The sequence below is a fragment of the Erpetoichthys calabaricus genome, chromosome 4, assembly GCF_900747795.2.
Source record: "Erpetoichthys calabaricus chromosome 4, fErpCal1.3, whole genome shotgun sequence".
NCBI classification, from domain to species: Eukaryota; Metazoa; Chordata; class Cladistia; order Polypteriformes; family Polypteridae; genus Erpetoichthys; species Erpetoichthys calabaricus.
In genome coordinates, this window is record NC_041397.2 from 206,152,814 (window position 1) to 206,178,064 (window position 25,251).

At 38.5% G+C, this 25,251-nt stretch overlaps 2 protein-coding genes across 4 annotated transcripts in view; one reads left to right on the top strand and one right to left on the bottom strand.

Moving 5' to 3' along the window:
• LOC114650539 (uncharacterized) overlaps nucleotides 1-10,372 on the top strand; it is a 149,139-nt gene extending 138,767 nt beyond the window's left edge. For both annotated transcript variants that reach the window (XM_028800230.2, XM_051926838.1), the window contains one exon: nucleotides 8,371-10,372. In XM_028800230.2, the coding sequence (XP_028656063.2) occupies nucleotides 8,371-8,459 (89 nt within the window). In that variant the 3' untranslated portion in view covers nucleotides 8,460-10,372. The remainder of the gene's footprint in view (nucleotides 1-8,370) is intronic.
• Nucleotides 10,373-14,215: 3,843 nt separating this feature from the next.
• riox2 (ribosomal oxygenase 2) overlaps nucleotides 14,216-25,251 on the bottom strand; it is a 76,591-nt gene continuing 65,555 nt past the window's right edge. For both annotated transcript variants that reach the window (XM_028800232.2, XM_028800231.2), the window contains 4 exons: nucleotides 18,847-19,012; nucleotides 18,607-18,695; nucleotides 18,218-18,319; nucleotides 14,216-14,564 (listed from right to left, as the gene is read on the bottom strand). In XM_028800232.2, the coding sequence (XP_028656065.2) occupies nucleotides 14,406-14,564; nucleotides 18,218-18,319; nucleotides 18,607-18,695; nucleotides 18,847-19,012 (516 nt within the window). In that variant the 3' untranslated portion in view covers nucleotides 14,216-14,405. The remainder of the gene's footprint in view (nucleotides 14,565-18,217; nucleotides 18,320-18,606; nucleotides 18,696-18,846; nucleotides 19,013-25,251) is intronic.

A 25,251-nucleotide genomic window follows, 5' to 3' on the forward strand; every position in this document is an offset into this window, starting at 1 on the left:
GCCTCTTCAGGCGACTGTGTAGCACCGCCGTTGTTCTTCTTCCAGCACTCTTCAATCCAAATCGCTAAAGCAGATTCCATCCAGACTACTGCCTTATCACGTCCACTTGCAACTCGTTTTGCGCCCTGATTAAAGGACACTGCAGTCGTAGATCTTATATGCTTTTCCTCCTTTTTAAATAAAAAGAATCGTGGACTCATTGATGCTGTAATTGTGTCCTGCAGCGGTGTAGCTGTTTCCTTCCTTCAACATATCCAAAACTTTTACCTTTTCTGCAATCCTGAAGCATTAGCAGTAACGTGCATTAATGCTGAATGAGTGAGATGAGACTTCCTGGTTAATGCTGCACTCCGTCGCTGAGCCAATCAGCAGCACACAGGAACTTAACTGCGTGTTCTGATTGGGTAGCTTCTCAGCCATCCGCCAATAGCGTCCCTTGTTTGAATTCAAATGCGTCCCTTGTTTGAATTCAAATGGGCAAATCAACTGAGGAAGCACACGTACTGTAGACCGCAGACATCCGCGAAGCAGTGAAAAATCTGTGATATATATTCACATATGCTTACATTTAAAATCCGCGATGGAGTGAAGCCGCGAAAGACGAAGCGCGATATAGCGAGGGATCTCTATCTATCTATCTATCTATCTATATCTATCTTTCTATATATATATATATATCTCTATCTATCTATCTATCTATCTATCTATCTATCTATCTATCTATATATATATATATATATATATATATATATATATATATATATTTATATAATATCTATCTATCTATCTATCTATCTATCTATCTATCTATCTATCTATCTATCTATCTATCTATATATATACATCCCCGTGCTTTGCAGCGGCGAAGTACTGCTTTTAAATTTTTATTAAGAAGAAAACCTTTTTAAATTGAGTGAAAATATACCAATAACAATTTGTTAAGGATCTGTTTTTTTGTGAAGCTGACTTCACACAGCCTCTCCGCTGTTTTATAAATGAACGTCATATAAAGTCTTCCTTTTTCGTTGCTTTGCCAACGGAAGCAGCCTTTTTATTTAATCCTGTTTTTACGATTGTTCTGTTTGTATATCACGTTGTCAGTTCAGCACTCCGGTTGTAATATGACCAAGGCGTGCAAGCACACTCTTGAGAATGCAACGTATAGTTGTACAGGAGAAAAGCAATCTTGCCTCAAATCAATGGCAACCTTTTGTAGGTCTATGAACTTAATTTAAACTTTAGGTTTACACGTTGCTTTCTTTCCGAAGTACCTGCACTCATGAATATGTCTGTATGCGTCAGTCGTTCAAATCCCCGCGGTTCGCACCGGCGAAGTTCTGCTTTTAAATTTTTATTAAGAAGAAAACCTTTTAAAATTGAGGGACAATATACCAATAACAGTTTGTTAAGGTTCTGTTTTTTTTGTGAAGCTGCCTTCACTCGAGTGATCACTTCAAGCTTTAAGCCTGAGAAATCACCCCGTAAATGCACATGTTTAATTGCACATCTGTTAATATGTATGCTTACAAAGTATTAAAAGACACTCAACAATTACACAGTATTAAAAGACACTCAACAATTAACGTCATTTACCTTCGTTCCCGCGTTTGACTCGTGCTGTAAATCTCTTCCTTGTTTTCACTTCACGTGATTACGTAGGAGGCGTAATACGTGATGACGCGATACGTGACTCCGCCTCCTCCATTAGAGTATATGGACAAAAAACAGGTTCCAGTTATGACCATTACGCGTAGAATTTCGAAATGAAACCTGCCTAACTTTTGTAAGTAAGCTGTAAGGAATGAGCCTGCCAAATTTCAGCCTTCTACCTACACGGGAAGTTGGACAATTAGTGATGAGTGAGTCAGTCAATCAGTGAGTCAGTCAGTCAGTGAGGGCTTTGCCTTTTATTAGTATAGATAAATCTGGGCCTTCACTATTAAAGTTTGATGTTCACTACACAGGCTTGTGGAAGTGTGTCATTCCTGGGTCAAACAAAATTTTTGGAGGACCTCAGAAAAAGAGTTGTTGATGCTCAGCAGGCTGCAAAATGTCACAATCCCATTTCTAAAGAGTTTGGAGTCTACAAACAAGCAGATTGTGTACAAATTGAGGAAATTCAACACCACTGTCACCCTCCCCATAAGTGGTCAACCAACAAAGATCCATATTACTAACCGAGAATGCTAAACCGGATGATGGACGCAGGCACATCCGGCAATGGGCCGTAACTGCAAAAAGACGTACTGCGCAGGCGCAAAAAGAGTCCGCGAGAGTCGGCTGAGGAGCCGAGAAAGGCGGACAAAAGAGGGCGAGAGAGGCGGATGAGGGGCCGCGAGAGGCGGACAAAACCACAGAAAAAAGGAGTGAGCACAGGAAAAATGGAGAAATGAGGCGCAAAGAGCACCGAAAAAAGGAAAAGGCACATAAAAAAGTATTCAAACGCAAGTAAAGCACGAAACACATTGCACACGAAACTAGACCCAAAAAAAAAAAAAAAAAAAAAAAAGAGGCTCGCGCACAACAGCAGGGCACCCCCCCCCCCCCCTACAGGCACCGGACGGGACACACACCAAGAGGGGGATTCAACAAGCCCATGGAACACAAAAAAAAGAACACAAAACCACCCCACAGACCCTACAAGCAAGGGACGGGACACACACAAAGAGGGGGATTCAACAAGACACAGGAACACAAAAAGAAAGAAGACGCTCGCGCAACAACAATCCTCAACCCCCCTCCCCCCCACACACACACACATCCATAAGAAGTGACACCCAAAGCCACATATTCTAAAGTGAACATCAACACCTTCACACTAGACAGCATAGGTGTCAGCATTGGTGGATCTCCTTACAATAAAGCACTATTAACCGTTCAACTGCAGAAAAGGAAACATATTAACGGTGACTGCGATCCTCCTTATTACTTATCCATATTTCGCATGCTGAGAAAGAAACAAGTCATGAATACACGGTCACGGGTACAAAACGAAAAGGAAATGATAACAGGAACAAACACACGAAAGAAACAACAAAATAGACGGCTATGCAGCATAGGTGGATCTCATTACAATAAGGCACTATTAACCGTTCAACCGCAGAAAAGGCTCCATGTTAACAGTGAGTGCAATACTCCTTATTACTTATCCATATTTCTAAAAGAAAAAATGTCTCGACTCCAAAAACGCAAAGCTCAACTAAAGCTTCTAACTAACGATGTACCTAAAAGTAAAAACTTTATGAACTGCATTAGATCCTACAATAGTTCATTTGCTTTTGCATCTACCGGAGTAAATATCAGGCCACCAAAAGGCAATGGCCCATACTGCTTTCGCATATGTGCACAAATACTGCATCGCATTGGAACAGTGCACCCTGAAACAAATCAACAACGCAAATATGCACAAATCTACATCCTAGATCCACATTACGCAAACTATCAATCAAAGTGCTGCATCACAACAGGCACGGATTCAAAACGAAACACCTCCCGTCTCAGACATACGTTAATGGCAGCGAAGGCTACAACGGGCTTCTCACACAGCACAGGCAAATCGATTACAGCTCCAAAACAACACGTCCCAAATACTACACATGCAACAACGCGCCTCTCAAACTACACAAGAAAAACATACACCAGGAAAATTCATTCGGATTAATGAATGTCATTTGCAATCATTGTCATTCAGTTCACTTCCCTGAAGAAACAACTGGCAATACAAGTTATACATTTACACGTTGTTGTCAAAAGGGTCAAATTAGACTGCCTCCTTTACATTCATATCCTGAATATCTACAGAAGCTTCTAACTAACGATGTACCTGAAAGTGAAATCTTTATCAACTGCATTAGATCCTACAAATCGGTATCCACTATGAACATTAACGGTGGCACTGCACATGACATCCGTCTTGAAAAAATGTTGTTTATTGATGAATGTTCAATGGCATGAAGTCATTTACTCAACACCATTCATAAACTTCTACAAACATTTATGAATAATAATATTCCATTTGGAGGAAAGGTACTTTTATGAGGAGGAAATTTTAGACAGTGATTAGCTATTCTTCCAGATGCCATGCACTCAGCTATTGTTCAGTGCACCTTAAAATACGCAGACAATTGGCATTGCTTTCAAAAGATACAGTTAGTAAAAAAGATGCGATGTCCAGAACCAGATCATAACAATTGCTTATTACAACTGAGAGATGGTACACTCACCAATACAGATGGACTTCAGCCACATGTTATTACAATTCCTCAAGCCTTTATCTGCGACGACTTAGTTACAGAGACATTTGGAACAGCAATCTCATTAGACCAAATGCCCCTTTTAACACAACGCACTATATTATGTCCAAAAAATATTAATGTGGAAAACATTAATACCCAAGTCATTCCATTACTTCCTGGAGAGACACAACTCTTTCTAAGCTCTGACAAACTTGACTCTGATCACAACAATAACCATCTTCATTGACATTACAAGTTCTGACCTGGAATTACCTTTTACACTTAAACGGAGTGTACAAAGAAATTTTCAAATAAACCTTTACACTGTGCCACACACTTTATTGTTTGCTTTCTATTTGCATCATCTACACCTTCACACTATTCTATATCTCATTCATACATCACGCTCTTTGTCATTCCCAACACCAGGGGTTGGCGAGCGAAGCGAGCAGGGGGCGGAGCCCCCTAGTCATTCCAGAAGCAAGGCCTGAAATATTCCAGGTCACGAGATAACAGTTAAGGATGTGAAGGCTTCTATTGCATTTTCTAATGTCATTGTTCATGAGTCCACCTTCAGAAGAAAATTGGAAAATAATGGGGTGCATGGCAGGGTTGCAAGGAGAAAGCTACTGCTTTCAAAGAAGAACATTGCTGCCTGTTTAAAGTTTGCTAAACACTATGTGAAGAAGCCAGAAGGCTACTGAAGGAGTGTTCTGTAAACAGATGAGTCCAAATTAGAAATGTATGGCTTGAATGAGAAGCACTGTGTTTAGCGAAATGCAAAAACTGCATCCCACTATAAGAACCTTACCCCTCTGTTAAACATGATGGTGGCAGTAACGTGGTTTGACCTGCTTTGCTGACTTTGGACCAGGGCAGCTTTCCATCATTGATGGAACTATGAATTCTGAAATGTAGCCGCAAATTCTACAGCAAAGATTTAGGGTATCCATATGTGAAGTGAAGCTCCAGAGAAAATGGGTGATGGAGTAAGACACACAAGTCCAGACCTTAAAATTATAGAAATATTGTGGAAGGACCATGGCCAAGCAGTTCATGCAAGGAAGCCTGCCAGCATCTGAGCTCAAGGAGAAGGAATGGGCTAAAGTTCTTCTAGGATTGATCAACAGTTATCAGAAGCGTTTAGCTCAAGTTATAGATAGATAGATCGAGAACTTTATTCGTCCTTGGGGGATGTTTGGCTTTTTACAGAGGCTCTTTAAATTAATTCACAAATAGACAGGTAGGTAAATAAATAAACAATTAATACATAAATGTACACACACACACTTTGGTTGGAACACACACCAGAATGACTATAAAGGAAGAAATTGCAAAGAATGAAAATGCTCTGACTTGGCTGTCACGATCACAGTGAGGCACTATGCAGATGTATTGCTGTTGGTATAAAGGAGCCCCAGTGGTGTTTCCTGACACACTTCAGCTGAATGATTCGCTGGCTGAAAGTCCGCAGAGTTAGTGTGGCAGAGAGAGGATGTGTAGCATTATTCATAATGACACTCAGTTCTGTTTTAATTTTTTCCTTCACTATTACATCCAGGGGTCCAGAGTGCGTCCTATAACTGAGCCTGCCTTTTTAATTAGCCTGTTGAGTCAGTGGGCCTCTCGTGAAATCATTTTAGCAGTCCAGCGCACCACAGCATAGAAAATCGCACTGACCATCACAGAGTTATAGAAGATAGGAAGGCTGCCACTTCCAACATCAAAGGAATGCAGTCTCCTAAGGAAAAAGAGACGTAGAGGCTGTTTGGTGCTGCAAAAGTCAATAACCTGTACCTTGGTTTAGCGGATGTTAAGGTGCAGACAGTTCTCTTTGCACCAAAAAACAAACTTCTCAGCCTGACTCCTACACTCTGACTAATTCCCTTTATCAATACGCCTCACAAGTGCAGAATCATCTGAGAATTTCTGCAAGTGACATGACCTGGTGTTATATGTATAGTCTGAGATGTACAGAGTGAAGAGTAAAGGAGACAGGACTGTTCCTTGTGGTGCTCACATCCGTATCAGAAGAACAGTCCCTGAGTCTCACAAACTGTGGTCTGCCCAACAGACAGTCCAGGACCCCAGAGGCTCATCCATCTGCATATCTCTGAGTTTACCCTTTACTAGGGGTGGCTGGATGGTACTGAAGCCATTAAAAACATCATAAAACATAATCCTCCCAGGGCTGCCAGCATTGTCCAGGTGAGAGGTCACACCAGTTGCTGAAAGCAAAGATTTACATGCTTTTTCACACACAAACATGTACAATATTTTTGTCTCATTTGTTTAATTGGGCTCTCTTGATCTAATTTTAGGACTTGTGCAAAAATCTGATTGTTTTTGGTCATAACTATGCAGAAACTGAAAAAAAATTCTAAAGGGTTAATGTACTTTCCAGCACCACTGTAGCTGACGTCTTCACCCTGGGATTGCTGATTTGTTTTCTGATGTTGTTGGTCGTTCATCCCACCTTTACATGGGCTTTACTAAACTGAGCCTTTATTATTCCAATTGATGACTTTTTCAATAAATAAATACCCAATTTGGAATTCCAATATTCAGTAAGTGGTAGGGTCCTCAACTGTTATTTTTGTGCTCTTGTCTATTTCATGAGCTTCTTTAAAGACATTCTGATAAGATGACTCTCTTTACGTTTACCTTTGTTCACTTAGCAGCTGCTTTTAACCAAAACAACTCAAAAGAGGTCAAATAATCGAGTAAACATCAGTGTGAGGACGGTTCTGAAACACAGGACAAGGTTACAGAATTGACCACCACAAGTGAAGAGCTCAAAATCAACCAGAACAACACAAGCTTAGTTCAACTTTCCATAGTTTAAAGAAAGTTATAAGAGTGGGTTGAGATGTGATGCCATGTAGAGTTGGTATCACCAGAAGCCCTTCATTAGCAGACTTGAGTGGATGAGAAGGAGCTGGTATAAGGCAGTACCATCGTTGCTACAATTGCCCTTTCTTTTGTGTAACATGATTAGGAAAACAGAATGGATGCTTATAAGCACAGTATACTGTAGTAGGTAGGAAAGTTGGGAGCATGCGCTGCACCCACCCGGATTGAGATGCGAGTGCAACGGGTGACACCTCAGCACCACATTGAACAGTGTCAGGTTTTTTATGGTGGCTGGAGTGCCAATTCTGCCATCAACCGCCAGGTTTTCCCTGCAGGTCGGAGGGCCTACATGTAGGGTTGGATGCAAATTAATGTCACACCCAGGCTTGCTCAAGGGCCCAACACTTCCGGGGTTTATGGGATTCGAACTGGCAACCTTCTGATTACCGGAACAGATCCCTAGCTTTCAGAGCCACCACTCCACGCACATAGCATATTGTCAATGTCAATCAGTCATTGTCCAACCCGCTATATCCTAACACAGGGTCACGGGGGGTCTGCTGGAGTCAGTCCCAGCCAGCACAGGGTGCAAGGCAGGAACAAATGCTGGGCAGGGCACCAGCCCACTGCAGCATAGCATATTGTGCTGCATTTAATTTTGTTCTGCACACACACACACACACACAAAGGCCATACCAATTTACAGTCACAGTTTTAATGGATTGTAGGAAGCAACCTGAGTCAGGAAAAAAAAAAATACATAAAAATGGGGAGTACAGCTTGGGAACTGTAACAAAACGCAAGTCTTATCAATGTGGAATTTTACATTGAATAAATAATATACCACACGTTACCAAGAAAACTTTCAAAGGATAGACACTGCTGTCTTTTTCACATATGGCAGTTTGTTCTAAAGCTGGCTTTACAGCTTTCTGTTTACATGACATTATGTGTTTTGGTTGAAAGCTCCACCCCACTCATGAATATTAATGAGTTACCATAGTGTGGGAGTAAGCAGTATGATGTTATTTCATCCACAAGAGGGCAGCAGAATACAACCCAGAGTGTTATTCTGGCTTAACACTGCATAAGAAAACAGAAAAGGAATCCAAACCAGTCTGTGCCATGGTCGGCCCATCAATATATTTTTGTGTTAATAATAATATAACCTTTTATCTTTTTACATTTCCAACGTGTCCCTTGTTAGGACAGAACTGAAATTATTGCCACTGATAGTGAAGCCAGACGGTAAACTCGAACCTGTCTTTTTCTTTTTTTCTAGGTGGGAAGAGTTATGATAAGGACCATTTAGTTATAACTCCTGTTGCGGCAAGTGACCTGAGCCAGTACTGGGATATTCAGGTGCTTTAAAATGATTTTGTTTTTTACTCATCCAGAATGGAATTCAAGAGAACTGAAGTCTGTGACCTTCAAAGACGTTACGTGCAGCGTGCTGTTTATATTTAATTTTTGTGAAGCCCCCCCGTGTGGCTTTGTGCCATTATCACAATTGCAGGCACCCTCCACCGTGAGGAGCTCTCGGGTGTAACGCTGTTGAATTTATGAAACTCACTGTACGAGTCGCTAATATTTGCAGTTCACACTACATTACAAGATACACCACAAAAGCTGCTACTGTGAGCAAAACTTGAAAATTAAACAGTTTGAAATGACACTAAGCATTTGATGTACTGAAGGTGGCTGTAGATCACACAGATAAAAACTGAAATGGAGTAAACGTGTGTGTGCATATATATATATATATATAGTAGAAATGGAAGTCTGCAACTCTCTGAGCATGTCTGTGGGGCTCAGTTCTTGCTGGACGAGTGACGCCATTCAGTCAACAACTGTTCAACTGATGAATGTTCAGCATCCACTATAAAAAGTTTGAACTGATGGACTCTAGCAAGATGATGAGATAATCTTCTAGGCCATCCTTTTAAAACATTAAAAAAAAAATCCTGCAGAGTACAACTTCTTCAATCAAACTGCAGCAACAGTCTGCCAGCTTTTTTCCTAGCAGTCTTACAGTTTATTAAGATGTTTTGGAAAACAACCTTTCGTCCCTTGAACAAACCATTATTATGAAATGTGACCACTTGAAGCCGTCCAAGGAATATAATTACGGCATAAGAATTTAAAGTATAACCTACTATTCCTATAACGGTACTTAACAACACAAATCTTACAACAGCCTGTTTTGAACATCTTATGAGCAAGTCACAAATTCTTAAAGATCATCTTTGAAGAGGTCAGTCAGTTCTGATTTACAAACAGACCAGTTTCAAGTCCAAATATGGCTTTGTTAGCCTCTGTGAGGTAAAGACGAGCCCCTCACGATAAACTGCAGCACCTTCTCTGTTAACAGATCTCACGAGGTGGCTACACTGAGCTAGAGAAACCAAATAAATCACAAATATAAAGGTGACGAGCCACAGGGTAACTGCAAAAGTGGAAGCCTCAGAGGACGTGTCTGTCATTCTTTACATAATTTAAACACGGCCAACTTCAGTCAATTGGGTCTTGAAACTATCAAAAAAAAAAAAAAGATGAAGTGAACTTGGGCTGTGGAGTACCATTTTAGGCAATGATTTTCTTTTCTTATGTTTAAACAGAATCCACAGCACTTTTCCAGTTGTAATAATTATACACTTGGACCACTGCTGTGAAGATGATTTAGATGTTTAAGCAAATGACAGAATTTATGACAATCGCCATGTTGTGAACAGCTAGTAGTTCCACAGACGTCATATTCTTGCTGTTTATTCCTTTTACTCCATTGCATCACGTAGTCAGATCTTTGCTGTAAGTTTGCATGGGTTCAAGAAGGTATCGAGCAGAACTCCCACACATACGGACAGGTGGGAGTAAAACTGCTAAGAATTTTGAGTTCAGTGTGGAGTCAGGGAGCCGAGGCCGTAGACACACAAGAACAAACAATCGGCACTTGGTTATGTGGCAAGTCATTTGCTAGTTTGTGACATAGAAAAACTGAAAATCTTAGCCAAAAAAAAGTCACATCTGTCAAATCCCGATCGGGAATATGCTACTCAATAATAATATTTAAAAAAAAAAGTGTGGGAAAAAAATTATGTAAAAAAACATTTGAGTGATCGACAATGACAATCTACAAGCACAAACTGTGAAGAATGTAAATATTTTCAGTATTAGCCTTTCTATATTGTTAAATATAATCTTAAAATATGTATATATGCATCATGTAAAGTACTGTTTTCAAATTGTTTTATTTTTAAATTGAATAAAAAGGTTTCCAAATGCAACTTCATTCCTTCAGCCTGCTTCTTTCAGCCATCACTGTTTATGAAGCTAAGCACTGCGAACATGGACGGTGCTTTGGAATTTCATCATGGAGAGCCCAGGGGTACAGCAGAGGACTGTCCTGAAGTGTTTAACCTTTGTGGTGGCCACGCTGTGCCCAAACATTACAGGAACTACACAGCTGTACCCTCCACACATACAGCACAGGGCCAGTGGCAGCAAAGTTGGTCAATCAACTGGGTGGAAAATAAGGTAACACTCAAGCTGGGGTACTGCAAAAATTTCATTGATTACTCTTAAGTAACAAAAACTTAACACAGGCTTCTTTTGGTCGTCTTACCATTTATAAAACATCAGTGGAGCGATTATTCATCTCAGCAGTGTGGCCTACTGAAATAACTTCACTTTAGAACAGTCTGAGATGGCTTAAGTGAGACGCGGGTCTCTTGTCATTGCATTGCACTTCAACTTAAGACTTGTGAATCCTTCATAGAGTGTCTTGCGAAAGTATTCCTCCCCCTCGGTGTTTATCTTGTTTTGTCGCATTACACTCTGAAATTAAAATGGATTTTCATTTGGATTTTATGTAATGGATTTAACATTTGTTGACAAGGAATGAAAATAAAATTACCTCTGTGTGTGTGTGTATATAATATATATTTGTCTCATCTTTGACTATATAGAGTTGAAAAAAGGTTTGGGGCAACCACCTGTATAATTTTTCCTGGCTGCGAAAGAGTTAAATTGGGAGTACACTGTGTACATGAGTCCAAAACAGAACTGACTTAAGGAAACAAAACATGGTGGTTTTAAGGGAGAGCAGAGGAAGTGAGTTCAGTACACTCTGCCACCTCCTGGTCTGTTGTGGAATTACCCTTATTCAGGCCCTTTAGCTCAGTGCTCCGCAATCTTTTCTCTCCTACGACACACCAAAGTTCTTCCTAGAATTCCGCGGCACATCAAAAGCCAAAATATATAGCAGTGGCGTAGCGGGATGGGGGTGTGGTCCGCTCCGAGCGCCAGCTATTTAGGGGCGTCCAAACTACGGTAGTTTCCTTTTTTTTTTTTGTTCCTTGAGGAGGCGCAAAAAAAATTTCTTTCAGCTTTGGGCCATCAAATTTTTCACCGCCCCGGGCAACATGATCTCCAGCTACGCTACTGATATATAGATATTAATGTAATACACACATTTTACAATAAATTTTCATTTTTTATTATAAGTATACATTTATTATAAGTATACATACATAAAAACTATACTATATTTACTTTTATGCAATCTTAATAATTATTATAACATAATGACTGATTAATGCGCTTGTTTCAATGAACACAAAAGTTTTATATTCGGCTCAATATTTGACAGCGCAACCCAAAGTTCTTGGTCAAGATCTTTTAAGCATGACCGCTTATCATTTTTAATTAACACAAGAGTTGTTTGTCTTTTTTGGCGTAACTGGGATGGTTTGAATTTAGATGGCGATTTAGTTTACTGGGTGCCATTGCCTCGTTTGATAGCTGATCGCCGCAAATGATGCATTGTGGCTTTGGAGCTGTTTCGTCACCACACCACGAGAATCCATATCGAATGTAGTCTTCGTTGTACTTCCATTTCACAATCTTCTTTGTTTTTTTTGCAACACTTGTGCTGGGTTCTTCATCATCTGTACGTGAAGACGAATCTTTTCCACATAAAAATTTATCCATATTTAAAGGGGTATAAAACTAAATATGAATCACACGAAGAACGTTAACCATACACAATTCAGCAACACAACTAATAGTAATGAATGATAACTACTGTCGCAAGACGAGTGAATCCGACGTAGCACGACTAATACGTCAGCTTGAATTGAATCTAGGTGAGGGCACGGAGCGATCTGCCTATCAAAGCATACTACGGAGTTGTCTGGCGACTACGTAGGGCGTACGTCGTAGGCGACAGGTGATGGGATTTATTATTTCAGAGAAAAGACATATAAAATTATGAAACCTTTAAAAGGCTATTTACGCAAATATTTCATTGCACGTATTCTCGTTATTGTGTTTCTAAGGGGGACTGTTGAAATATTATTTAGTTAGAAAATTGTCTTATTTGACCGCGTCACACCTGTATCGGCTCAAGGCACACCAGTGTGCCGTGGCACACCGGTTGCGGAGCACTGCTTTAGCTGTCTCCCATGCGCACGTGTATATATATATGTATATATATATATATATATATATATATATATATATAGTAAAAACTGAAAAGTGCATATGTATTAATCCCCTTTTGCTATGAAGCCCCTGCATAAGATCTGGCTCAACCAATTAACTTCAGAAGTCACACAATTAGTTGATTAGAGTCCACCTGTGTGCAACCAAAGGGTCACATGATGTGTGTATAAACAGACCTGTCTCTAAAGGCACCTGACTCTGCAACACCACTAAGCAAGCAACATGAAAACCAAGGATCACTCCAAACAGGTCAGAGATATAGTTGTGGAGAGGTAGAGATCAGGGTTGGGTAATAAAAAAATCCCAAACTTTGAATAACGCAAGTACAACCATTAAATCCATTATAACAAAATGGACGACAGAATATGGCACCACTACAAACCTGACAAGAGAATGACACCCACTAAAACTCACAAACTGTGAGGATGTAGGGAGTAGAGTTGGCGAAGGTGGATGAGTTTAAATACTTGGGATCAACAGTACAGAGTAATGGGGACTGTGGAAGAGAAGTGAAAAAGAGAGTGCAGGGAGGGTGGAATGGGTGAAGAAGAGTGTCAGGAGTGATTTGTGACAGACGGGTATCAGCAAGAGTAAAAGGGAAGGTCTACAGGACGGTAGTGAGACCAGCTATGGTATATGGGAGATGGTGACACTGGCTAGAAAGACTGGGGACAGTGCTGGAGGTAGCAGAGTTAAAGATGCTAAGATTTGCACTGGGTGTGACGAGGATGGACAGGATTAGAAATGAGTACATTAGAGGGTCAGCTCAAGTTGGATGGTTGGGAGACAAAGTCAGAGAGGTGAGATTGCTTTGGGTTGGACATGTGCAGAGGAGAGACGCTGAGTATATTGGGAGAAGGATGCGAAGGATAGAGCTGCCATGGAAGGTTTATGGATGTGGTGAGAGAGGACATGAAGGTGATGGGTGTAACAGAACAAGATGCAGAGGACAAAAATATGGAAGAAGATGATCCGCTGTGATGACCCATAATGGGAGTCGAAAGAAGAAGAAGTAGTAGTAGTAGTCAGATTTTCCTCCCAAAGATGTGCCAGTCTAATTTAGCCCAAATATGTGCATATGTGTAAGAATGTAAATTGTATTAACAAGGTTGTTTAGGATGTTACTAAAAATTAAACCACAAAGTGTTTCCTGCATGTAAACTAATATTAATGAGCAATGCAGTGAAGCCATTCATTAACTTTAAGCTATACGGACTGGTTGACAGCTCACCAGTTCTCACTTCTGTATCAGACTGTGAAATGCCTGCTGTAAAGTGCCCTTGCTACTTTTATCCTGAAGGCACCACTTTATGTTAATTCCACAGTATTCTTTTTCTGTAAGGACATGGATCAACTGAGGTTTATCATTCTACAAACAAATGTACAATTAAATCCTAGGGGCTTGGAAAGTGAGATGTCTTTATAGTCATGTTCTGTACAGAAAGCTGGTGCAATCAGTATGTCTTAGTTTAGCTCATGTTTGTTTTGCTGCTCTCTGCTGGGCAATTTTCCAAAAGTTTTCATTTTGAATTTGTTCTCTAATCTCATTAATGAAAACTTCTATTACATAATATAATATATTTAGTACATGTTTTGTACACATTTTGCATACATGAATTCACATGGACATCTTCAAGCAATACTTTATTCACCTTCGTGTTCTTCACTGACATGATTTATTTGCTTTACAAAAGGAGCAGCGTGTGACTGGATAAACTTGTGTGAGAATGAGAAACACTCCGCACCTCATATGCAGATTTGCCATTAGACACAAGTTGCAACTCAGACAAGTAAGGCGGTGTTATTGCCATTCCTCTATATTACTTGAATTAAGCATTCTGTCCATAAAGACAAAGTGAGGTTTAGTTTATCAGCATCCTTGTCCAGCTTGAGGTCCTGAACAAGAATTGACTCGCTGGTTAGCAGCTGTATCAAGGCATCTTGGTGTGACAGAGGAAATCGAAGCCCTTTACACTGTGAAGAGAAAAAAGAAGCATACAAGGTGAAGCTCACATGAAGAACCAATATTCGGACATAAGCAAATTTATAACTTGCACAAGCAAAGTTACAACCTTATATTTCACAGCTGCAATTAACCCTATCTGCATTTAAACTCTTCTTGTCACAAACTAAAATACTGGAGATCAAATGGACATTGCTTATCTCATGTACTATAAAAGCAGTCATACAACTGTATCACTGATTTGAGCATTAGGTCTACTGTAAGTTGCCCTTTGTAACCATTATACTTGCTACTAAAAAACAATGAAAAATCTACAAAATACAAGTAAAAGGAATTTCAGATAAGACATTCATACCTTACACAGCATTATTATGCAAAGAGCTGTCAACATATCCTTGGTACATATTTTGAGTTATAAGTGTGCCACTCTGTAACATTTAAAGTTTACATGAAAAGTGTTCACCTTGTAAACTGACACTGAGTTAAGGAAGTTATGGTAATATAATAAAATCACTGATTTAAAAGTATACTGTTGAGTGTAACACTTGGGTTACAAGGTCATCTTTAAGCAGAGCAACTTTTGAGAACTTTTGCTATAAGCTTGTACCTTTTCATACTAATTTTACAATTACCTTTGGACTCCTTCGGTACTATGTCTCTTCAGAGAATCCTTGGGTACCACTGCTTTGACTTTGTGTCGTATGAGCAGTTGGTCGTGGAGTCCCGAATGAGGCACATTACCTGCATCGTGAGGAAGCGTCAGTTACGGCACTATGGCCATGTGACACCATTCCGAGGGAGATCCGACTCACAAGATCCTCATTGTTGAGGACCCAAGTGGCTGGACCAGGCCAAGGGGACACCCTAATCACACCTGGTTGTGGCAGATACTGGGTCATTTCCAGAAGGTGGGACTGGACTGCATGTCTGCCTGGGGCGCTGCCAATCAGGTATCCCCAGCTGTTTTGTCATGTGGTGGGTGCGGCAACACGTTTACCAGTGCATGCTCCCCATCCTTGACCAGACCTGAACCTTTGGACCAGTATTTCTTAAACCTCTTGGTGCCCAGCAGCTTTAATTACTGAATGGTAAACTGAATACATGGCATACTTCACCCAGCAATGTTTTAGCAGTAGCATAATACACAGTGACATCACTGAGCAGCATTTTTAAAATTTAAAAATACAGTACAGTCTTGATTATCCGACTCACGATTTACTGAACTTCCGTATTATCTGAGGTACAGATACGTATGTTGTGGCTGTACCAAACCAGTTCAACTCAAGCAAATGAACGTCGGAATTCGGCACTGGATTCGATCTTCATATTCACAGGGATTCACAGCACTATTTCATCGATACATTGTCACAAACTGATTACCTTTTCAACGAGGATCAGATTAATCCATAACTGCCTAAAATTATTTGTGTGGCCGGGTCATTTCATACAAAGTGTGTATTTTTCTCGCTCATGCACTCAATGCCACATATTGGCAGAAATCGGTTTCAGTGTGGCTGTAGTCTCAGTCGTCAGCTGTACTTTGTTAATTAAGCTGCAGTTCTATGTACAGTACGTTGTATTTTTTGTGCAATTTTTTTTTTACTCTATTCAAGTTTTAATGTTATTAAGCCACAAAGTAAAAGTTATTATGAGTGGGAAGCAGAAGCATGTTGTTGTGCCCTTAGAGGTGAAGTGGAATGCAATTAAGCGCTTGGATAAAGGCGAAACAATAAAAAAAGTGGCTAGTGACCCAGGTGTTGGTGAAGTGACAGTAGGTGACTGCAAGAGAAAGAAATTGAACAATGGTGTTTAGAAAGAGCTTCGGTAAGATGTGAAAATACGGAAAGAAAAACAATGAAGAAAGAAGAATTTGAAAAAAATGAGCAAGCTCTGTTTTTGTGGTTTAGTCAGATGAGAGAAAAAGGCAGCCCAATTTCTGGACCGATATTACAAGCAAAGGCTTTAGAATTTCATAAGCATTTCAAAGAAGGGGAAGAAGAATTCACAGCTAGTGCTGGTTGGTTGGTCCGGTGGAAAAAAAAGGTTTTGGGGTTAGACAGTTAAACATTACTGGGGAGAAACTGTCAGCTTGTACTGAAGAAATAGAAGGGTTTACCACTAAAGTGGCGAAGACTAAAGAGGAAGAAGATTTAAGTCTCGATCAAATTTACAACTGTGATGAAACGGGCATAAATTATAAAATGCTCCCAACCAAAAACACTTGCAGCGAGAGAAGGAAAAATCAGCACCTGGGTATAAGCGAAGCAAGAGGAGAGTGACGGTATTGGCCTGTTCAAATGCATCAGGTAGGCATAAATTTAAATTAACTTTCAAATGAAAATCAAAGAAATCCAGAGCCTTAAAAAATGTAAATTTAAATAATCTACCAGTTAACTATAGAAACCAAAGGAGCACATGGTTGGATTCAATTTTGTTTAAAAAATGGTTTCATGAAGACTTTGTTCCCAGCGTAATACATTTTTTGAATGAGAAAAAGCTTCCACATAAAGCGCTTAAATACTAGATAATGCTCCATCCCACCCAGATGAAAGCGATGAAAGCAAACTAGTTTTTGGTGACATCAGGGCTCTTTTTTTGCCTCCTAATGTCACTTCACTTATTCAGTCCCTAGATCAAGGTGTACTGGAGACTTTGATACAAAACTACAGATGGCAACTTTTAAAAAATCTCCTTGAAGACCTTGAGAATGGCAAAAGTGTTACTGAGAGCATTAAAAAAATGAACATAATAGATATTATTTACTGGTTGGCGGAAGCATGGGATGATATAAAATCATCCACTCTGAATAAATGCTGGGACAATATATTGTGTTCCCAAAATGAAACCAGCCAGAAGGAGATGACGAATGATGGTGAAACTGCTAAGGAAACACTATTTGAATTAGCCAAAACCCTTCCCATTTTGGAGGCACTCACTACAAATAATATTGAAAAGTGGATGAATGATGATGAACATCAGGAAATGACTGAAGGCACAATAGTGAAATTATTGAATGAAGCAAAAGATGAAAGTGATGATGGGGAGGATGAAGAGTGTACAGAAGTTGTAGAAAAAATATCACATACGGAAGGTCTACATGCTATCGAGACGGTTCCCCGGTATGTCAAACAACAGGAAGATACCACGCCTGCTGATCTTATGTTGCTGAGGCGCCTACAGAATGCAGCAGCAAAGATGCGAGGAAAAGCAGCTAAACAAATGATGGTCAGAGACTTTTTTGGAAAAGTTTAGAAGAAGTTTATGAAAGAAGTTAGATCGTCACAATCTTAAAACAGATATAAATGTAGTGAAATTAATTTTTGGTGGATTTATCAGGTTTTTAATTTAATATTTTGTTTAAACCGCAAGATACCGTACCTGTAGATATTATGTTGCTGCCTACAGGATACTGAAGAAAAGAAGTGGAAATAGATGAAAGACATCTGTATTTCATTAATGAAAGAAAAAATGTTTTGTTTATGAAAGTACTGTATGTATTATTTTTGAAGCTGTTTAAATATATTACATGTATGTCGTAGAGTGGCAAAGCATGAAAATATCTTATTTTTGTCCTAATTTATGTTCGCACATAAGCCTTCGCTTAACATATAAAATAATATCAAAAACAACTAAGGCTACTCATAAGACTTCCAGAGTAAGCTACCTGTCCAGAATCTTCCTCCTCTTCTTCACGTCCCATCATGTGAATGTCTCTTTTATTCTTAAGTGAGTGAAATAGGAACACAGCCATCTCAGGCTTCATATCCTGTGATGATTATTAACATAAAATTAATGATGATGGATCACATAGCAAAACACAGATATTTATACAGCTGGGAGACTGCTCCATTCACCCCCTGAAAGTAAAGATTGCTTCATCCTTTAAAAGAGAAATATTCTCTCTAGAATTAAAAAAAATCTACAATTTTGCCCTTCAGACTGTTATATAACTAATGCTTCAGAGATTTGTACAAAAACACATTTTCACTATGGTTCTCCGTAACCTCCGTACATTGGTTTATGAATTGGTTATTAAATGAAATATACACTTACTACCATTTCTTCTGTTGGTTCCACCAGCATCATGACGTGATCTTTAACAGCCACTGTAACTCTGTCACTTAGTTTTGGCAGATTTCCATCTGTAAAACATAATTTTGTGAGTCCTATTGTGTCTATATAAAACACTGCCTTATACTCAATGTCAGTAAACATTTGCTTAAACTATTTGGCTTACACAGGCTATTTATCCCACAATGAGTCTGTAGGATATTAACTCTGGGGAAAATCTACCTGGCATTAGTTCACAGGAATTTTCCTGATATGGAGGAAGTCTGCTAGTTATGAAATCTTTCTTCATGGCTATGGATTTAAGCTCTTGCCCATTTTCTAACTGCTCTGCAAGACTTCGCAGAAATCTGGAAAGTTGATTTTTAGCATTCTTTGATGGATTTGCCTCCTGTAAGAAAAACAAAGTGAAGTTTACATTTAATACGTTGTTCAAAAAATGTATGACTCCTTTTCCCTTCCCAGCTCCTAATGCTCTTTAGAAATACTATTTTCATTTCTTTCAAATTCAATCAGGGTCTAATGCTGTCTGACACACTATGCATACACCAGCATTCAGTATTTATATGAATAAAAAAAACGAGGATTAACTTAATACAATTATTTTCTGCCAATTACTTAAACATGTTACATTAATTGCATTGAAATTGTAATTTTTAATATATTGGGACAGCTGTATTGAGCAATGGCATTGATTTATTTCAGCAGATGGATTATAGTGGTGCTCTTTTATTGTAGGTTTAATGTACAAAGAAGAACGAACACATACAATTCAGCACTGTAATAATCTATTTACTTAATAAGTAATTAAGCCTAAAATAGGTACTATTCGTATCAGAAAAAAAGGTTTGATGTTGCATTGTACTGTAGTTCACATACAGCTTTTTTATGTTGTGAATATACGTATTACCCATATATCACAACAAAATCCATCCATCTTCCTGACTCATTGGGTGCTGAAGCTTGTCCATAATGCATCATGCACAATTCAGCATCCAATACTAGATGGAGTTATTAGTCTATCACTGGGCACATGGTGCCTAGAAACACAAGCTTACACTCACTCACAGCCAATTGAAAGTCTCTGTTTAACCAAGCCATTCACATGTGTGGATACTGGAGGAAGACAGAGGACCCAGAGAGAATCTATGTACACATTCAGTAAGTAAAATGGGCGCACTTTATAGAAAGGCGTCTACCAGGGGTTTGAACAAAGGGCTCTGACAGTCAAAAGCAACAACACTAACAACTATGCCACAGCACCCTCTTTTTAAAGTGCTGAAAGGTTAAATGAAGCACATGCCTGCTGTTTTGAAGTATTTTGTTTTCAGTTTGCATACTTGAAAAATATGTATGAAGTATTAAATAAATACTCCTGCTTGCTTCTTTCATTGTTTTTATTAATTTAATAACAATATAGAAAAGTTTACTTCATAATTTTTTTGTTGAATAGCATCAGAAAACTTCATAGTCAGACCAGAACGACATAAACATAAAAACTTCAGCACAAAATCCATGGATGATTTAACCAAAAGTAACAGAAAACTTTTTCTGCCCTAACCCCTTCATGATTTAAACACCACCCAATTTATACTTGTGTACCTTCATTTACAACATGTGTGAAGCAGAGGTGATTAGAGGTGTTGAATAATAAATATCAATAGTTTGTACACTTACTACAGAATAATTTTGGAGACTGACTATCTACTGCATTATGTAATTAAGAAAAAAAAAGGAGTATTTTTAAATCTGGGCAAAATATCTAAATTTAGACACAAAAATCCAATGAATTTTACATACTGTAACCACAAGGGGGTGACAGAGAACGCAAACCACAGACCCAGAAATACACCACACTTAATAGTATAAAATAGAGGAAATGTTTTCCACAAAGCACCTTTGCAGACCTCTTTCCAGTAATGTGTCACAATTATACAATAAATCAATACAATAAAACACCAATTCTTCCCCCTTCCACCCTCCAGCTGAGTGTTTCCAACGGCCTTCCAATTATAATTTGTCCATGTGTGGCAGTGGGCTTCCTTTTATGCCGGATCCGGGAGTGTTTCCAGTGCCAGGTCATATCCTTCGGGGAACACTTCCGGGTCATAAGAAAAGAAGGGAGGTCATTCCTTGACAGGGCCCTCTATCGACACATAGGAATGCTGAAAGGGCTGCATTTCCGCACTCCAATTTCCAAGCATCCATGAGGTTCCCATATGAGGACCACTGCTACCTAGCATACAGGGTATGGAACAACTCCTGATTCCTGACTACTGCTGGTTTGTTCATTACTTCCTGCCATCTGGACACAAAGTTATTTCTCTGGTCCACTGGCCAATTGCTTTCGTTGTCACTCTGGCCTCCCATCTGGATAATGGATATTTCCCCCGCCTCATGTGGGATCCCCGTTCTCCTCCCACAATACATACACTTAAATCTAACTGGAACAGAAAGACAAAGTTTAGGTCTAACATTTCAGAGATGTTAAATTCACCTGAACATGGCTTTACGGTCCATTACTTGCACCATATTCATTGTGTTATTGCTATAATTACTCATTTTTTTCAATTGTTTACTTCAGAACTGAAAAACTGACTTTTATTTGTTTAATCAATTATAATACAGATTTTATGTCATGGATTACAAATCTGAAATTAAGTCTCTGAAATTGTATAGTGTTGGTATAATTTATATTATTTATTATATTGTTTTATTATTATTTTTTTTTAAATGTTTACTATGACTCTGAAAGAACTCTGCACAAGAATTCCAATGTGCCTTGACTGTTGGTTTTATGCACAAATGGGAAATAACGAACCTTGAAATTATGTACTTAAGTGCATTTATCAGAGATGTTCAAATTATATAGGAAAAACAATGTTTTATAAACATTTTTATATACTGTTTAATTCAGAAAATACCACATTTAATGTAACACTAAGTTCGGCCATTGATTAATAATTTTCACTGTGACAAGAGTTTTATTATTGGTACTATGCAGACACTGCTTTTTATAGAAATGGACTACTGTTTACTTCATCCTAGTAAAAAATACACTGACAGCTCAAGGGTAGCCTGGATCAACCGTCATGATTTTGTTGTGTCCTGAAATTTTAGTACAGTCAAAACAGAACTTTACAAATTACATAAAATACTACAGTCTTTTTAATTTGGGATGTTTGACTTTTATTAATAATTGGTATGTGCGATTACAATCAGCAGCACTATGGCCAGCAGTTGTGAATGGCTTTTGTGCATGATGAAACAGACTCAGCAATGGAAATAATAACTTTATTGTATTTTCAGGTTCAGAAATATCAGCTTTATATTTTTATGCCAGAATTCTAAATTATTCATCCATTATGTGATCCAGCTGAATCCATTTAAAGGTCATGGGGAGCAAGGGCTGTCAGGTATTTAGGCAGGAGTTCTGTTGCAGTCTGTCACAGGGCATACATACAGACCCACTCTTACTCATGCAAGACAAAATTAGTCCTTAATAAGTTCTGACTAGTTCATATGTAAAATAATGCTTGTATTTTCTTTGAAAATCATAAACAGGATGAAAACAGAAGGGAGGATACAAAAAACAATTAAACATATGTAAAACAAAAACTCGGTTTTTGTTCACGTCTTCTGTTGGTACAACTGTTTTACTTCTCAACATTCAGTATATCACCTAGCAGTCCCTTCTTCAGTTCCTGTCTTTCTGTCTGTCTCTCTCATGACCCTGGCCTCTTTCATTCGCCAACATGCTTTGACCCTAAGGTCTCCTCTTGATTCCATTGCTCAGTTTCCATCGGATGTGAGGTAGCTTTAATCCCTTCATTTGCTATAATGAACATGTAGACAGTTATACAGCCTGGTGTGTTTATTTCCCTGAATTCTGAGTAGCCCTCAATGGGACAGACTGCTCAAGTAGTCTTTTTGCTGCCCTTTCTAAAAGGTATAGCACACTTGTGCTCCATCAAGTCATGAACACATAGCTATTAAGTAAGCAAATACTGGGACACGGTCAATCCTCTCTGAGCGCTCCCTTGAATCTGTAACTTAACCCCAACATCAGCAGCTAGTGATGCCACCTGTTGCCCAAGAGTTCTAGTGCCCTCTTGCTAGCATTTGAATACCTCACTCTGTGAGGTCGATATACAGTATAGCCTCTGTGAGGTCGATACATAGTCATGCACTCTAAGCACATACTGTGTCATCTGCCCTCTAGCTTCACATAGGAACATTACATCTAGGCTGTCATTCTGTCCCTGCTGCATTGGTACCGTGCCTATTGTCCTATGGGAGACCATGGTTTACAGCAAGGGTAATCAGCGTTGGCCCTGGAGGGCCTCAGTTATTGCAGGTTTTTGTTCCAACCCTTTTGCTTAATTAGAAAACAATCCTTGCCAATAACAAGTATTATTTAATATCATGACTTGTTAGTGTTTTAACTCTGCAATGTTAGTCATTCTTAAATCATGATTTTTTTTGTCCTTTCTAATGATATCATCCAAATCATTTAAATCCTAAAATAGATTAATAATTCTGAATAGTTTATTAAACCAAATAATGACAATAAATACACACAGATTTAAATGGAAACAAGCTAGATGGAGGAATGCTAGTTTCATTGTCATTTGCTCCTTATTGTTAATAAGGATCAATTCAAAACAATGAATGAACACTAAAATAAGTAATTAAAGGTTCAAAATCTTAACAAGCAACAAAACTAAAATGAAGCAGAAAAATGCCTCTTGAATAGTAAGTGCTTGGAGCAAAAACCTGAGGCCACTGCTGCCCTCCAGATGTTGCTTACCTCTGATTTAAAGGGCCTGAGTCTTAAATAGCAAATCAATTAGATGAACTTTAGCAGCAGTAAAAACTGGTCACTAATAAAGAAAATAGTTAGAACAAAATCCTGTAGCCTCTGTGGTCCTCCTGGATCAGAGAATGGAACCCTAATCAAGAAGCCACTAGAATATTCTGCCTTCAAACACTAGATTGCCTAGTTGCTTTCTCCCTACCTGGCCGGATCTCTCTCTCTCTGTCATTCTCAACCACAGGCTGGAGACTTACTTTTCCTTGTACTCTGACCCTTAGTGGTTTTCTTGCTCATACTAACTTTGTTCCAATTGCTTAGTCACTCACATAGGATACTGAAAACCCAGATCATTAACTGGTATGAAACAGAACCGACTATTATAATGCTATACTATCAGACTGTTTAAATTGTGTGTCATGGATTCCTTTTAAATGAATGTTCCAAAGTCATTCTGCAAAGACTTCAGAGTGTGTATAAAGAGATTCCTAAGTTTATATTGACATAGATAAGAAAGACAGCTAAAAAGTAGTAAATTATCCTATAGACTGTGGCAAAGTTACTACTAATGCTAGAAACTTAAAGTACAAATTATCCAAGCTATGCATTGTTTTAGGTGAAGCTAAAAGAAATCAATTTTTCTGTAATAGTAATATATACGAGTATACATATGTATAAAATTGGTTATATAGTGAGTGTTTATATACAGTAATCTTATTCAATATACGACGGGAGGGCTCAAAAATTCCTGTAATTGTTAAATGTATTCCTGGAAATATGTATTATACTCACCTTTTGCTTCCATGTCTCGAGTGTCCTACATTTTTTGCTGGATTTCTTCCACGGTAGCATATCTTCTTCACTTTTGTCTTAATTTTAATTTCAGGAACAAAATTATGTCACAGGAAGTAACAAATATGGGGAGTGAAAAGCAAAGCTACATTATTTCGGTCAAAAATTTGTTGACTGACATTGCGGTGTGTGCATGTGCGTTGTCACATTACAAAATTCACTTTTCTCCAGATGTTTTTTTTTCCTGCTGCTTTCCTAACGATGCTTCAGCAGTTCAATGTATTATTACTGGTTAATTGTCTGTTCACAGAGAACAAACTGTTTATAAACAAGTTCAACAATTTCAAAAAATGAGATCATCATTGTCTCTTGAAAATCTGGCATGGTGGCTTGGAGAAATGAAAAAAATAAAACAATCTCTGAACTTACCTGCACGATTGTAGAATAAACACCAGAAATACGCACTTAATCAACTCAGCAAGAAGCCAGTTGGTGGACTAATTAAAAAGGCTGCAGCAACACAATACCTAGTGACATATTTGAGAACTACACCTTACTCCTATACTATTGTCCAATTTCAGGAATTTTTGGGCCACACCCACCCCTGAATATACAGTAGTTATATTTATATAAGATATAGAAGTTGCAAATGGCTTAGCCTCCCCAAAAAATAAATATTTATTAATCAATATGCCACTGAAATTCCTTTAGAGACATTTATGCTCTTTTTTTTGGTCTAATGACATATGTTTAATTCACAGTTTTATACACAGGTAAGTACTTAGCTTAGCTAGAAAAAAATAAATGCTACATAAAACAAGAAAAGTGATTCAAATTATAAGAGGAAGAATGGTACTAGAATGAGATGAGACACCTGACAACTTATAAGACACTGCCATATAATAAATCTTCCTATACTTGTCTAATATATGAAGAGACTTGAAGATGTTGGGGGAATAATTTGGACATTTTTTAAAAGACAAAATTTTATAAAATGTTTAAAATAGCCAACACGCCTTGATTTA